At 41.8% G+C, this 13,455-nt stretch overlaps 1 protein-coding gene across 2 annotated transcripts; it reads right to left on the bottom strand.

Annotated features, from left to right (window-relative positions):
• Nucleotides 1-307: 307 nt before the first annotated feature.
• Nucleotides 308-12,349, bottom strand: zdhhc8a (zinc finger DHHC-type palmitoyltransferase 8a). Of its 2 annotated transcripts, XM_067574735.1 has the most exons (11): nt 12,279-12,349; nt 11,230-11,454; nt 4,093-4,214; nt 3,836-3,993; nt 3,270-3,442; nt 3,061-3,163; nt 2,870-2,961; nt 2,661-2,790; nt 2,433-2,547; nt 2,131-2,243; nt 308-2,016 (listed from the first exon to the last, which is right to left on the bottom strand). In XM_067574735.1, exons 2-11 carry the CDS (start codon nt 11,331-11,333, stop codon nt 763-765), a joined length of 2,364 nt encoding a protein of 787 aa, XP_067430836.1. In that variant the 5' UTR covers nt 11,334-11,454; nt 12,279-12,349; the 3' UTR covers nt 308-762. The 2 variants fall into 2 exon arrangements, with proteins under 2 accessions (XP_067430836.1, XP_067430835.1); XM_067574734.1 differs by lacking the exon at nt 12,279-12,349 and having other exon boundaries at nt 11,230-12,223.
• Between the last annotated feature and the right edge of the window lie 1,106 nt (nt 12,350-13,455).

Raw genomic sequence — 13,455 nt, 5'->3', positions numbered from 1 at the left:
CTTTATGCGCTGTAGCAGTTAAAAGCAACTGAATGAGCCGTGGTGTCTCTCTCCATAAAGCATGTCATCTGCTGAGTTATGAGCTAAAACTATTTTGGGATTTGAAAAAAGAAATCGAGTGCAAATCTTAACATCTTTGAAGCAAGATTGATGACCAACAGTAAAATACAATTTTCCAGTCGCTGCTTAGAGGTGTTTGAAATATATTAAGACTCATTCGCTTTTTCAGATTATATATATATTTCAGGAGTGTTGTTGAAGTCCTGTGCAGGTGCCTTCACACCAGAAAATAACATAAAAACAGAAGTGAAAATTATAAAATAAGTTTATTCATATAAACAACTACAAAATTCTATTAAATAGGGGTTTTTTTCCAGTGGGAGACAAATTAGATCATGTGGTATTACATTGTTTCACAAAAGCAATATCAAAACACATACAAACAGATAATAAGTTAATCTGTATTCTTCACATAGCTCTTCTGTTTTGACTGAGTTTATAGAGCTCGCTCTATCTGCAAGAGGAGGCACAACTATCCTGAGAATCGCCTTTTTTTTTTTTTTTTAATTAACAACAGTCAAACTCACATGTGCAAGAATATTTCTAAGTTTATTCTTCACTGTGTATATTTGTTTCTCGCATACCCTCCCACACAGGAAAGTCCTGAATGGCCTCATATTTACAAAGTATCTGGGAGCTGTGAAGACTAACACTGCATAGATGATTCATTCACACCATCAGAAACATGGAGTATGTTTTTTATTATTTCAGAGCTCCCAGGGTGACTGAGTCCTTCCCTTCAGATGAGTATGTGAGTGAGGATCGTTTTGCAGTGGCGTAGGAGGTGTATGAGGGGACGGAGGAGGTGGAGGAGGGTAAGCGGGGCAGGGTAGATGTAGAGGAAGGGAGGGGTTGCGTCTGCCTGTCAGGAGGGCCGTAGGCTGGAGAGGAGGACCTGCCTTTGCTTTGTAGGCTGCTGCTGCTGCTGCTCTGCAGAGGGGAGCTGGATGTTTTTGGGCCTCGAGTCAGAGACGACGTGGAGGAGCTGGAGAGGGGTGAGGTCCTCATGCCGTAACCGAGGATACCTGTGCTCATCAGGAACTCCCGGGAGCCGTAGGCTGGGGGAGTTGGTCCACGGGAGCCCAGAGGTCGGATGTTGTCCGGTGGAAGACTCCGCCTGCTGGGGATGTCATAGATCCCAACGTCTGGGCCATACAGGGCTTGGGATCTGGCTTGTAGACGCAGCATCCTCTCCCTCTCCTCCATCTCCCGTCTCTCGTGGATGGATGCCATGATGGTTTTTGAAAAGTTGTCATAGCGTGCAGCAGCAGACTTCTGAGGTGTCAAGCCCTGTGGCCCGAGATCACGGAGGCTGTCTCGGAGACTCTCTCGTATTGCCAGACCCGAAGGGGTGAGGTCTCGCGATGTTGCGCTTTGGGGTGCAAGGTCCCTTGGCATCAGCCCTTGAAAAGCAGGAGAATGGTCTCTTTGAATGAAACCTTGGAAGGAGGGTGAGGGATCCCTGGAGGTGAGACCCTGCAAAGAAGGCGAAGGGTCTCGAGGCTGAGGAGACTGTCTGGTGACGCCCATAAACACGGGGCTGTAGGCGTGAGGGGCCGGCCGCTGCACCACAGTCCCATCTGTGCCCAGAGCCATGAAGTGAGGGTGGTAGCCCACCAGAGGGGCCCCTCTCTGAGTCAGGAACTGAGCGTCTGCAGGGTTGATGAGGTTATCATAAGAGAGGCTGCTGCTACTGTGGTTGGCCAGCAGGCTGGAGGAGGAGATGATGCCCGGTGGGGGATTGGATCCAAAACTGTCAGCATGCATCGCAGGCAGCTGGGATTTGCTGCCATGGCGGTTGTTGTGTTTGAGGGTGAGCGACAGAGAATTGAGCTGCAGTGAACTGGAGAGGGTGTTGGTCTGGGCATGCAGGCTGGCTCTCGCTGGGCTCTCTTTGGACTCAGAGCGGAGGTCAGGACTTTTGTTGTTCCCTTGCTGCTCCGATGTCTTCAGCAACTAGACAACACAAGAAAAAACAGAAAACAATGTCTGTCAGACACAAACCAAGAGCTTGTATATTGAGGATCACACTTCTACAATGTAACAAATTCATATCAGATAGAAAAGCACCTGCTCTGGAGGAATGGGTGATGATCCTCTGGATATGGCCTCCAGGACTGGCCGTAGCTGTGGCACAGTGGGAATGGACACAGGAATGATGGATTTGGTGTGATGTCCCACCTCTGGAAACAGAAAACATAGAATACAGAAACCATATAAAAAATGCATAAATTCATCTCAGCAATGACACCACAAAGGAGGATTTTAATTGAATCTGCAGACATGGAGCATCTATGGTACTATACAAGTATGAAATACTGAATCAATGCTACGTCTGGTTATCACAGTATATGTATGTCATCCTACAGTACCGTCCATGGCAGCTAGTTGGCTTTTCAGCAGGCTGTGCTCTGGTTTTGGTGGCAGCGGCGGTGGAGTTTTCATCTGTTTGATGTCTGACAGCTCGACGGCTCCCGCTGAGGTCCGCTGGCAGGAGGGAAAAAAAACACAGGGGAGATCTAATCATATCCCTTGACAGCAGAGGTCACAATCCTTTGATGATGGTGTGTGTGAGAAAATATTAAACTGCTCATGCATACTTTAATTTGAAGATCCTGGCACTGTGTCCCGTTGTCCCTGACTTTCACTGGCATCTGCCTGTCGATCTCTGGCTTGAGGAACGGAGGCTGAACATGGATGACTGTTTTCTTACAGGGCCTTGCTGTGTACCTGGTGTCACAGGACAGAGTGTTAGCCAATAGGATTCATGAAATGCTGAAGATAAAGTTTTTTAAAAAATGGCCCTTACTTTGGAGAGATGGGACTGCAAACCAGATACTCCAGGTTGTTACAACAACCGCGTGTAAAAGGATTTACTCCTCCCTGAAACTTCCCAGTTACCTGTTGGGAACATGAAGATATTAACACCATTTTAAGTCCTCTATTTTAACAATTCCGCTTGTCCTGACAGTGGTTTTATACTTGGAAAATCAAACTGACTTGTTCATTGGTGGTGCGTCCTCTGGACACCAGGTACAGGTGGAATCCAGAGAGACCCAGGACCGGGATCAGAAACAGCCCTGATATACTGATCACTACCAAACTGAAATGACTGTTAAGAAAAACTGCTTCACAATAGTTAGACAAAGGTTTAACACATAAATGCACAGATGGATGCACAAACACTGATTGAGTGTCTATAAGGATACGTGACAGTGCAGTGCAACTTCCACAATTCATCCATGTGGTGCAGGACGTATATGAGGCCAAAGGTGAAGACACAGATCATGTGACCTGTCAGCGACAACAGAAACAGGAAGAAGTAGCGGTAGTTTCGCCTCCCGATGCAGTTGTTCACCCACGGACAGTGATGGTCAAAGTCCTGGAGATGAGATTGTGGAGAAAGAAAAATCATTCAGTCTATGTTAAATATTAGTATCTGGTGGAATACCCACTGTGCTTTCTAATGACTCTCTGTTTAATACAGGCTGTCTGAACCCTTTTTCAAATTGCATTTCTACTGAGACTACAAAGGATCTGAGAAAAGGATTAACCTGATTAATGAGATCTCTCTCCCTCCATCACACTCTGTCCATCATTCACTGCAGAAATCCCACTTTATTGACTCTTCCCCCTCACACACACACACATCGCTGCACTCACTCTCATAAGCACGACTCACTTTTCTCATCTGTCCATCTATGCACTCTATTTCCTTATCATTTTTTTCCCCCCCGTTTAAAATTTACGTCTTTAAATCTGTCCATGCACTGACCTCCACGCAGTGATCACAGACGCTGCAGTGTGAGCAGCGCGGAGGTCTGTAGAAATGACACGACGCACACCACTTCATCCGCACTTGGACGCCCTTCACGTCCACGTTCTTGTACAGCGGAGCACGGAATTCATCATCTTTGTCCTCATCCTCGTTTGCTGCAAAGCAATAAGTGAAAAATGACGCTTCCACAAACAAAATTTAAAAAAAAAAGGTGATCTCTCATCTGTAAGTGTAACATCACTTTGACTACTAACCCATCGGGAGCACACCAGCATCCATAAAGGTTGCCATGGTGAAGTTGGCCAGCACAAAAAGGAAGAGGATGGCACAGCATGGCGGCACAGCAGGGCAGATGGTCACAGCCAGCCATGGGCATCTGAAAACACACATACACACAGGACACAGAAAAAGAAAAAAATGATGTCCTGTACTTGCCACTGAGTGTTCATTCAAAGCAGAATTCATGCTGTAAACAGAGTGTATGACAGTGTTTGTGAGCCTTGCAAGTATCCATCCCTTAGAAGGTTGAGGTTAACACAAATCACGGCTACAACAAAGATTTTAAGGGATAATCTTCATCCCATTTATTGTGATGGGAGCAAAAGTAATTGTTTACAGTGAAAGATAAGCGTGTATTAGTGTGTGTTCACCACTGCACACAACAAGGGATTAAATGACGGGGTCCCTCCTGCCAGAATGTTTCTGCACCCTGCAGTAGAAGCAAGACAATAAACCAGGTCTGGACACTTGTAAAGGGTTGAATCTGCTGATTATTTGTTTGTTTGAAAATATCAGAAATTGGTCAAATTGTTTTGTTCGACCACCTGTCCAAAACCCAAAAATATTAAATTTATGATGAGAGAAAAGCGACAAATCCTGACATTTGAAAAACCTTAAACCAGTATATATTTCACCCTGATAGATGACTTGAATAATTACTAAAATAATGTTGACTAATTAATCTTCTGTCATTTGATTAATAGATTAATTGTTTCGGCAATAGACACCTGTAGTTTTCAAGTGTAACATAATGTAACGTATCACAGTTTAATATTCATGATGCCCAGCGCAAACTGTTCCTTGTGTACAAAGAAAGATGGTCGTTTGATGTTTGGTACAAACCTAAGTTAAGAACATATTGTCTGATGAAAAACAGCTACAGTGTGGAGCCTTATGTGATGCAGCATTTAGCAAAAAGTCAAAGATGTCTGTGTGCACAGTTATGTTCAGGTACATTACCATTAACTATAGACACAGGCAGGTTTACTGCTCTCCTTGAAGAGAAAAGACTCTTTGCTACGTGATTTAGGTGAGACTGAAGACAAAGTTGGTCATTATATGATGATTTAAGGGCCACACTATTCAGTAAAATGTCCTTCATTTCTGATGAGTTTTTCTGGATGAATGATTATAAGAAAGTTGAGCTGTGTTTCAGGAAGGGAACTTTTTATGAGGCTGATTTTACTTGTAGAGCTTGGTACAGGAGACAAAGTTGTGAAAAGGGTTGTTCTTGTCTATGTTTGACATATTTTGGTGTCTTGTAAGTCATTATGGGCACCTGTATATGCATGACACATTAACTAACTAACTGACTGTAGTGGCTCATTAGATGTGGAAACTGCAAAATTATTGAACAAAACTCAACAGTATCACAGACTCACTGGTGATTTAGGACCACATTTATTAATCCCAACCTAAAAGTGTTTAGAAGATTGTAATGGCACAAGACAGTCTGGTTCACTTAAAGAATTCAAATAATCTGCATTAATGAAATTTGCATGTTATTATGTCAGTGACCATGATAGGAAAATAGCCATAATTAAAGCTGTACAACAATCTAGAAGTCAGAAAACCTGTTGAAATTGGAAAAAAAAAAAAATTGTGTTAAATTTGATTTCTTTAGCTTTAAAAAAAAGTAGTTGTCAAAAATTGTGAATTATACAGTAGACGCTTGTAAACAAATAACTAATGTCAACTGTCTACAAAGCTGGACAGCCTGTCAGGATTTTAACCAGTGGAGAATCTTACTGTGTATGTTTGCCCTAAAAATCTTAGAGAACCATGTTTTATCTTTTCATTTGACTCTGAATGATCCTGAATGAGTGTATGATTATGTCGCTACTGTGTGAGATTAGAGGGAGGGGCAGTGTAATCAGGTTACAGTGGTAGACAGACAGGAAAGATCCACTGGTTATGTGAACAGTGTTTGATTGAACATCACATGTTTAACCTATATACTGTATGGGAATTTTTGATTTGAATAATCAGATGTTACAGCTGGGTGACGTATCAGTACCTTTACCTCAGGTAGAGATAAAGCTATTCTCTAGGACTGTTGAATGGAAACAGTATAACCAGTGTAACCAGTGTCAGCATGAGGAGAATGTGTAAAATTGATTAAATTTTCCATTAAGTTTTTTTTTTTTAAAAATATGACTCCATGGGCAAGTGATTAAAGACAAAGTCTGATCAAAAGTGAAAACGCCAACAAAATTAAGAGTCATCCGCCGCAATTATGCGCTTCATCCCAGTGCGGCCCAATCACCAACCCCCCCCTGCTGGTTTTAGGCTGTGGGGGAGGGGTTCCCCTCCTGAGAGGAACGTCTGCTGATGCCATGCCAGCTGCAAACCCAGTAATCCCTGGATTATGAACTCTGGATTACAGGCCATTTCTGCCAGTCCAGTCCATTGTGGAATCACACACATTAGATGCTAAACACACTGAGCGTGCAGTCAAGGCTCACCATATATCACACAGCACGCTACAATATACAGTACATACCATGAGTTAAATGTAATTGATTTTCCACTGGTTATCTATGACTGCATATGATGGCACAGCCTTTGTTCAGTAGATGAGGAAACACTGGAAATGGGACAAGCATGTCTTCAAAGATTTGAACAAATTTAGTATAATGAAGTTATGAGAACCTTAAGAAGCAGTAAATGTGTGACGAAAAGATTAAAGAGCATAATATGATCTCCCCCCCCCCTAAGGCTTCTATTCGGGATTTGTGTCCAACTTCCTGTCACTAAACATGGTCGTGTTTGATATGTGATTAAACTGTCATACCTGATCAGTTACATTAAGCTGTGTAACTTCAAGCTGGTTAGTTACAACACTGTGGGGCTGCGACCTTAAAATTCATTAATCTGCAGATTTTTTTTTTGATGAAATATTTTAAAAAATGTGAAAATATGGCATTCACAATTTAAGAGCCCATGGTTATGTCTTCAATTTGCTTGTTTTGTCTGACCAACAGTCCAAAACAAAGATATTCAATTCACTCCCATATATGACTCATTTGAGAAGCAGGAATCACAAACTTTTGGGCAATTTTGCTTGAAAATGACTGAAACGATGAATCAATTAACACAGTAGTTGTCAATTCATTTTCTGGATTAATCAATTAATCGTTTAATTGTTGCCGCTCTACAACCCTCCTCTCACCACACTGTAAAAGATCTTTAAGTTGAAGCCTACTAAAACATGACTGAGCTAAATAATGAATTTCATTATTGATTCCAGTTTACTGTTAAATGATCACACAGAGCTTTTGAAATAAGTGTTTTAAAATGGACAGAATAAATAGATAGATAATAATAAGATAGAATATAGAGTACCATGCAAAATTAGCCGAGTACAAATCAATTATGTCGCTTCAGATGAAACAGAGAAAGTGAAATAGGAGCGTGTAAGAATTCATTTGACTGATTTTTACGGACAAGATTACAACGTAGATGCCTCTGCATGGACGGCGAGCCTCCATCATTGGTCGGAGACCATCTGGACCACAGGGAGAGACAGTTCATTACACTGCAGCATGGCAAGACAAGTCCCACCTAATGAAACAGTCCAGGCAGAGCTGTATTAAATCACACAGAACAGTAAGCTGCTCTGCAATCTGCAGGCTGCCCTCATCCCCGCACTGGGTCAGTGGCACAGCAGACGCCACGCAGTCGGTCAAGCAGCAGGTTCACTACTACTGCTTTTGTGAAATATTGTGACAGTTACATAAATGACATCACTGCTATGTAATCTGTCAGGTTTCTAGACACGTCGTCAGTACATAAAACACTGGCTGTGAATAAATTTCTACAGACTGTACTATAAATCTCTACAGGGCATGTGCTCACAATGTCTTTTTCGCATCATCTGTTGCTTGTGTCATCCACTTTTCATCATTTCCATCCTCACTATGTGCCATCTAATAAAGATGAGGGCAATTTAGACTCAGCTCAGCCAGCTCAGCTGTTTTCAAGGCTTATAGGCTGATATTTCACTTCCTTCAAGTGTTTCAATTTAAACTGCATCTCCCATACAATATCTCAGATGCAAATAATTTACATATTATGATATTTTAACCTGTTTACAGTGTTTGCACCCTCAATTATCAGCATGAAGTGAGCACACTTCATTAGAAAACCCTGCCTTTTCTCATTTCAACATGCAGTATTTCAGTGTGTTCTGAATGCACAGTTTGCCCACCAGACAAACACGGTTTCAGTCCAGGCAGAGTGAAACCTATCTTAATCAACAAGGGACATTTTTCTTGATCTTTCTGGTGTCTGTGGTATTTGTTGGGGCGTAGGTGACCTGCTTGAGTTTAACAATGCACCGAAGCTTGAGCGCTAACCCAAACACAAGTTCAAGGTCAGAAGAACAAAAGCAGGAAACCGGTAACTGAGTTTTATCAGGCAAAGGAAGACAAGAGAGCCTCTGCGATTTTAAAGGTCGTTTTCTGACTCCACCAAACCTGCAGTGGAAAAAGAAATGGAGGCATGCATGCTTGCACTACTAATGCGCACAAAGAGTTACTTACTGTATGCACAAACACTGATAATTGCATGATTACCAGAAGACATACCAGAAGAATATAACATAGCTGCAAGATTTAGAGTTAGGGTTAAAATTAGGGTTAAAAGTAGGGTTAAAAGTGTTCATCAACATAAAAAGTGTAAAAAAAACAAAAAATGAAGTTGTAAAGTTTCAGGATATGAATATTAACATGGTAGCGCACAGTGTGACTACATTTGAGAGTATTCAAAGTGAAATCCCGTGAGGACATGAGGCCTGACTAGCTGGCATTCACTGACGTTCCCATGATTCACAGTAACCAGGGTAAAGGCCGGGGTGACGTTATGGCAGATGACAAGCGATGTCACTCCGACTCAGTGTTACCAAGGCGGGACCAAACAGAGTGTGGCACCTGTCCATCTCCGCTTTTGGAGGAAAGGGAGTGACTGCAGCTGCTGACTTGGCAGATTCGCAGGGTATTAAACAAATAATCGCTCATATCAGAGGACTGTTATAGCCGACAAAACAGAGCACCTGCCAAGAAAATATTTCATACTTCTTGCTGAATGTTGATATATGAATGGCCTTCAAGTCTACTGTACGGACTTCCAGATTACTGTACAAGTGCAAACAAAAGAGCTAGTGGGGTGTGAGGGGTTAGTAGACACTCGCAAGACGAGTTAAACTGTAGACATTAAAGCAAAATATAATGCTGCTAAGTTAAATAGTGCAGGTTTTCAATTATTTTCTCTCAAGGCTGATTTACAGTAGTCAGAGAGACACACTGCGGAGTCATTTTGAGCCATGAGGTCAGAACATTTTAAGATCTATTCTACTGGGTTGTGTTAATTAAAAAATTGAGGCCATTTCAGCTGATAAACTGTTCATTCAATCATTTGTAGCGTCCTGGTCTTGCTGGTTTAGCATCGCAGTCCCAATTAAATAGTCTCTTTTCAATCCATCATGTCAGCAGGCCATTGATTTTTTTTTCGCCTCGGTGTATAAATGGACTTCATCAGGGTTTCTCAACCTTTTCTAGCCTGCAAGCCTGTCTTTGTGTACAGGATATCCATAAAGTCTCACTGCAATTAGACAGCTGTGACATTGTCCCATGAATTTGAATGTGAGATATTTTTGTATTCCAGCATGGAGAAAGCTCAAAATAGCTTTGAAACCATTTCAGTATTTTTTATAATAATAATAATAATAATAATAATAATAATAATAATAATAATAATAATAATAATAATAATAATAATAATAATAATACAATATAATGATGTACAGTACCAGTCACAAGTTTGGACACACTGTCTATTTCAAGTGAATGTGAAGGTGGTACTGTACATCGATACATCAGATTCCTACAACCACATCTGTACAACCTCAGAATTGTTTGATATACTTAAACTTTGTTGCAATATGTGGCATAATCGCATTTCTAAACTAAATACTAGAACACCATTTCTCTATCTGTGCTGCATCTACAACAGCTGATAGTAAATTCAAAGATTCCACACTCCATTTTTTTTCCCAGATGGGGGATCACATGGCATTGGCCAGAGGTTCCTAATCCCGTACTCCCAATCTGGTGTCAGATTCCAGCGGAAACAGTGCACGGCTGGAGAATACAGGAGAATCTAGGACAGATATGGCTACAGAGGTCAAGGGTCAGTAGACTAGTGTAGAGCTGATGAGGTGGGAGCCTTCTTACAGCGAGTCAATAGTAGATACCAGAGGGGGTTACATGTTACGATTAGGGTGCTTTAATATCTGACACCGGTCTGCTTGTTTTGTTTCTTGAATCTACAGTATATTATAATATAGAGATATAAGTCTAACCCATATACTATAGTCATATTAAGGATGTTATATTTAATTTTTTCCTGCATGTCAGTGTTAGCTTTTCAACCTCCCACTATTTTCCCCTTTGCTCACAAATAGGTCAAAACATGAAAGCTAAAATAAACCATTACAACACATTTTCAAAACTGCCCAATTACAATTAGATCCTGACACAAATCACAAACCAGGTTTAAAAGCTTTCACCCACTGCATATTTAATATCCTCCAGTTGCATTTATGACACATGTGGGTCATAATGACACGCTGATACATGTTGATTGTGGGTGGCTTATCCCCTAAACTGTGCTTACTCTGAGTCCTCAGGGTGCGCTGGGCAGGCACCCAGACTAGCCCACACTGTGAGCCAACCAGGTCAGATGTGAGCCGCCCCTGGTGGGTCTGCCAGCAGTGCAGTCAGTGAAGAAGCAGCAGAGATGGTGCACTTATTTTGCATTTGTTTTTTTTAAAATGATAGTTTTGAAAGAGGACAATAAAATTGTTCAGTTTAATAACAATTTAGCACTGAATTTCTGAATATTTAAGTATGCCAGAGAAGGTGATGCCCAAGATTTTTTTTTAATTTTATGGTCTAAAAATCCAATTGCACATGCAGAAAATCCTATTTGAATGGAAAGAAACCAGATGCATGATGGATGAATAAGGGATGGATGGATGGATGGATAGATGGATTCTCCATGGACAAAAAAAAAGGGTGCTGTGCAACTTTTCATTTCTTGATCGTACTTACGTGAAGACGAAGAAAAGGGAGGTAGAGCCGACCAGGAGGCAGGCGGCCGTGCACACCGGGATGAAGGCGCTGGGTTTCAGCGAGTCGGCGCCGCTGGTGGGCATCCTGTCCTCTCCACACTCATCAGTGTCTCATACTAACGAACCAGACAGCACGCACGCACCGAAGAAGTGCTCGTTTGTTTGTGAATGTTGTCGGACAAATCCCTTCATCAACCTCACAGCGCTGGAAAACGAAAACCATAGTCGAAGAGGGGAAAAAAAGGAAAAGGCTGGAAACCAAACAGCCCGCGGCTCCCTGCTCAATCCTGCATCCCGTCCAGTCTGTCCCGGCAGGCAGCGGCGCAGAGATGCCGCCTCTGGTTTATCCCAAAGGTGGAGCTTTTACTCATGAATGACGTGACACCACTACACTACACTACACTACACTACACTACACTACACTACACTAGTGGATCTTAAAGTGGGGTCCTGGGACATCCAGGGGTCCTTGAGGGGGTTCCAGATGGTCCCCAGCAAAAAGGGGAATAATTTATTTTCACTATATTCCATCCATAATTAACACAATGACAGAATGTATGACTATTTTGGTCATAGGTTTCTTACACTTTCTGTAATAAAACATCTAAAAGCAAAAATCTTTCTCAGTTGGGAGACGTTGGGACAAAATCTTATCAAATGTGGGTCTGTGGTCTAATTTGTGTCAGTTTAGAGGTGAAAAAGTTTGAGAACCACTGCACTACACTAATGTGACCCCTGTGTAGGCTTTGATATAAGTATGGTTGAACTTCAGTAACAAAGCCAACAGTCAGTGTGGGTCACAGAGCCATAAGAGGCTGGTTTATTACAATCATGCAAAAGTTGAAGCGTCTTGCTGCAGTGGTCCGATGCACCAATCAGCAGGCTGATGCACTGGAAGTGTGCTATCAGTGGATAACTACACATAAAATGAACCCCTTTCTTCACCACCCCACCCCCAACAGAAAAACACCCAAACTACTACCAGTGCCAAATGATATTACCACAAATGATATTACCAAATGATATTACCACAAATCAACAGGTGAACTCCCCCCGCACCAGCTGCTCCCGTGACCGGAGGTCAATACCAGCTTCAGCACTAAAAAAGATGAAACTGTAAATTAACACTATACTCAATCTACTAAAACATAAGACGTAAAACCATGTACAAATAACAATGTTAAATAAACAGCAACCAGCACTTTGCCTGTGAATTGAACACAGGACGTGTTAATCTCAGTCTAACCAGAAGTAAACAGTTTAATAGTAAAATACATTCTCATACCTTGCCACTGCCACTACTCTTGGACTGTTATGACCCTTCACAAGGGACAATAAATTGTTGGCAGACCCACATTTTATAATTCAATCATTCTGTAGTAATAATCCAACAAATTCAATATTTACATAAAAATCCAGTACCTCAGGGTGCATTTGCACCCCTACATTACCCTAAAAATCAAATAATCCTAATTAAAATGCAAAGAGTTTGTTTGACTTACCAAGGTGGCAGTAGTCACAGGAGCAGGAATGGAGCTGACACACCTGTGCTCCATAAGCCTTTTAAAGGTTGACGGGCTCTCACCTTGATTGCCCAAATTTTGCCTGGGGCCCAGTGTCCCCCTACTACACCACACTGAGACCCCACACTGCAGGGCTGGCCCTTACTACATTGATGCCCTAGGCAAGATTTTAGTTTGGAGCCCCCCAAAAAGGGCAACAATACCTCCAGTCCTAAAACTTCAAAAATGAACTCACACTAAAATAAAGTGCAACAATGTTCCAGCCCAGACAAAGTCCTTCCAGTCCTCCAGACAAAAAGGCAAGCGGGGGTCAAGGCATCATTCAGTGAGTGTTTGGTGGCATTGCCTGAGGTAACACATGAAGTTTGGTGGCTGCTGGGCAAAAACTGACCAGATGAAAACATATGCAAGTCAATGAGGAAAAAGAGAAGGAAAATGTTAAGGAGAGAACAAGTGCAAACTTGTTTCTTTTATATCAAATCAATTTTTTTTGCCCTCCTCAGTCATGCATTGAAGTTATCATGCACAGTCTGATTGTCAAAATGATCTGATCACATCTTTAAAGTAACAGACCACCTGTTTTATAAGCTGATATTGAAAGAAAAAAGTAGAGCGTTATCACACTGGATTTTAGCTCCCAAATACTTGACCCAAGAGGGAAACATTTCGACCTTACCAATTTT

The sequence above is a fragment of the Thunnus thynnus genome, chromosome 19, assembly GCF_963924715.1.
Source record: "Thunnus thynnus chromosome 19, fThuThy2.1, whole genome shotgun sequence".
Taxonomy (NCBI): domain Eukaryota; kingdom Metazoa; phylum Chordata; class Actinopteri; order Scombriformes; family Scombridae; genus Thunnus; species Thunnus thynnus.
Note: the sequence above shows the minus strand (reverse complement) of the source record. Positions and strands in the feature narration are given on the sequence as shown.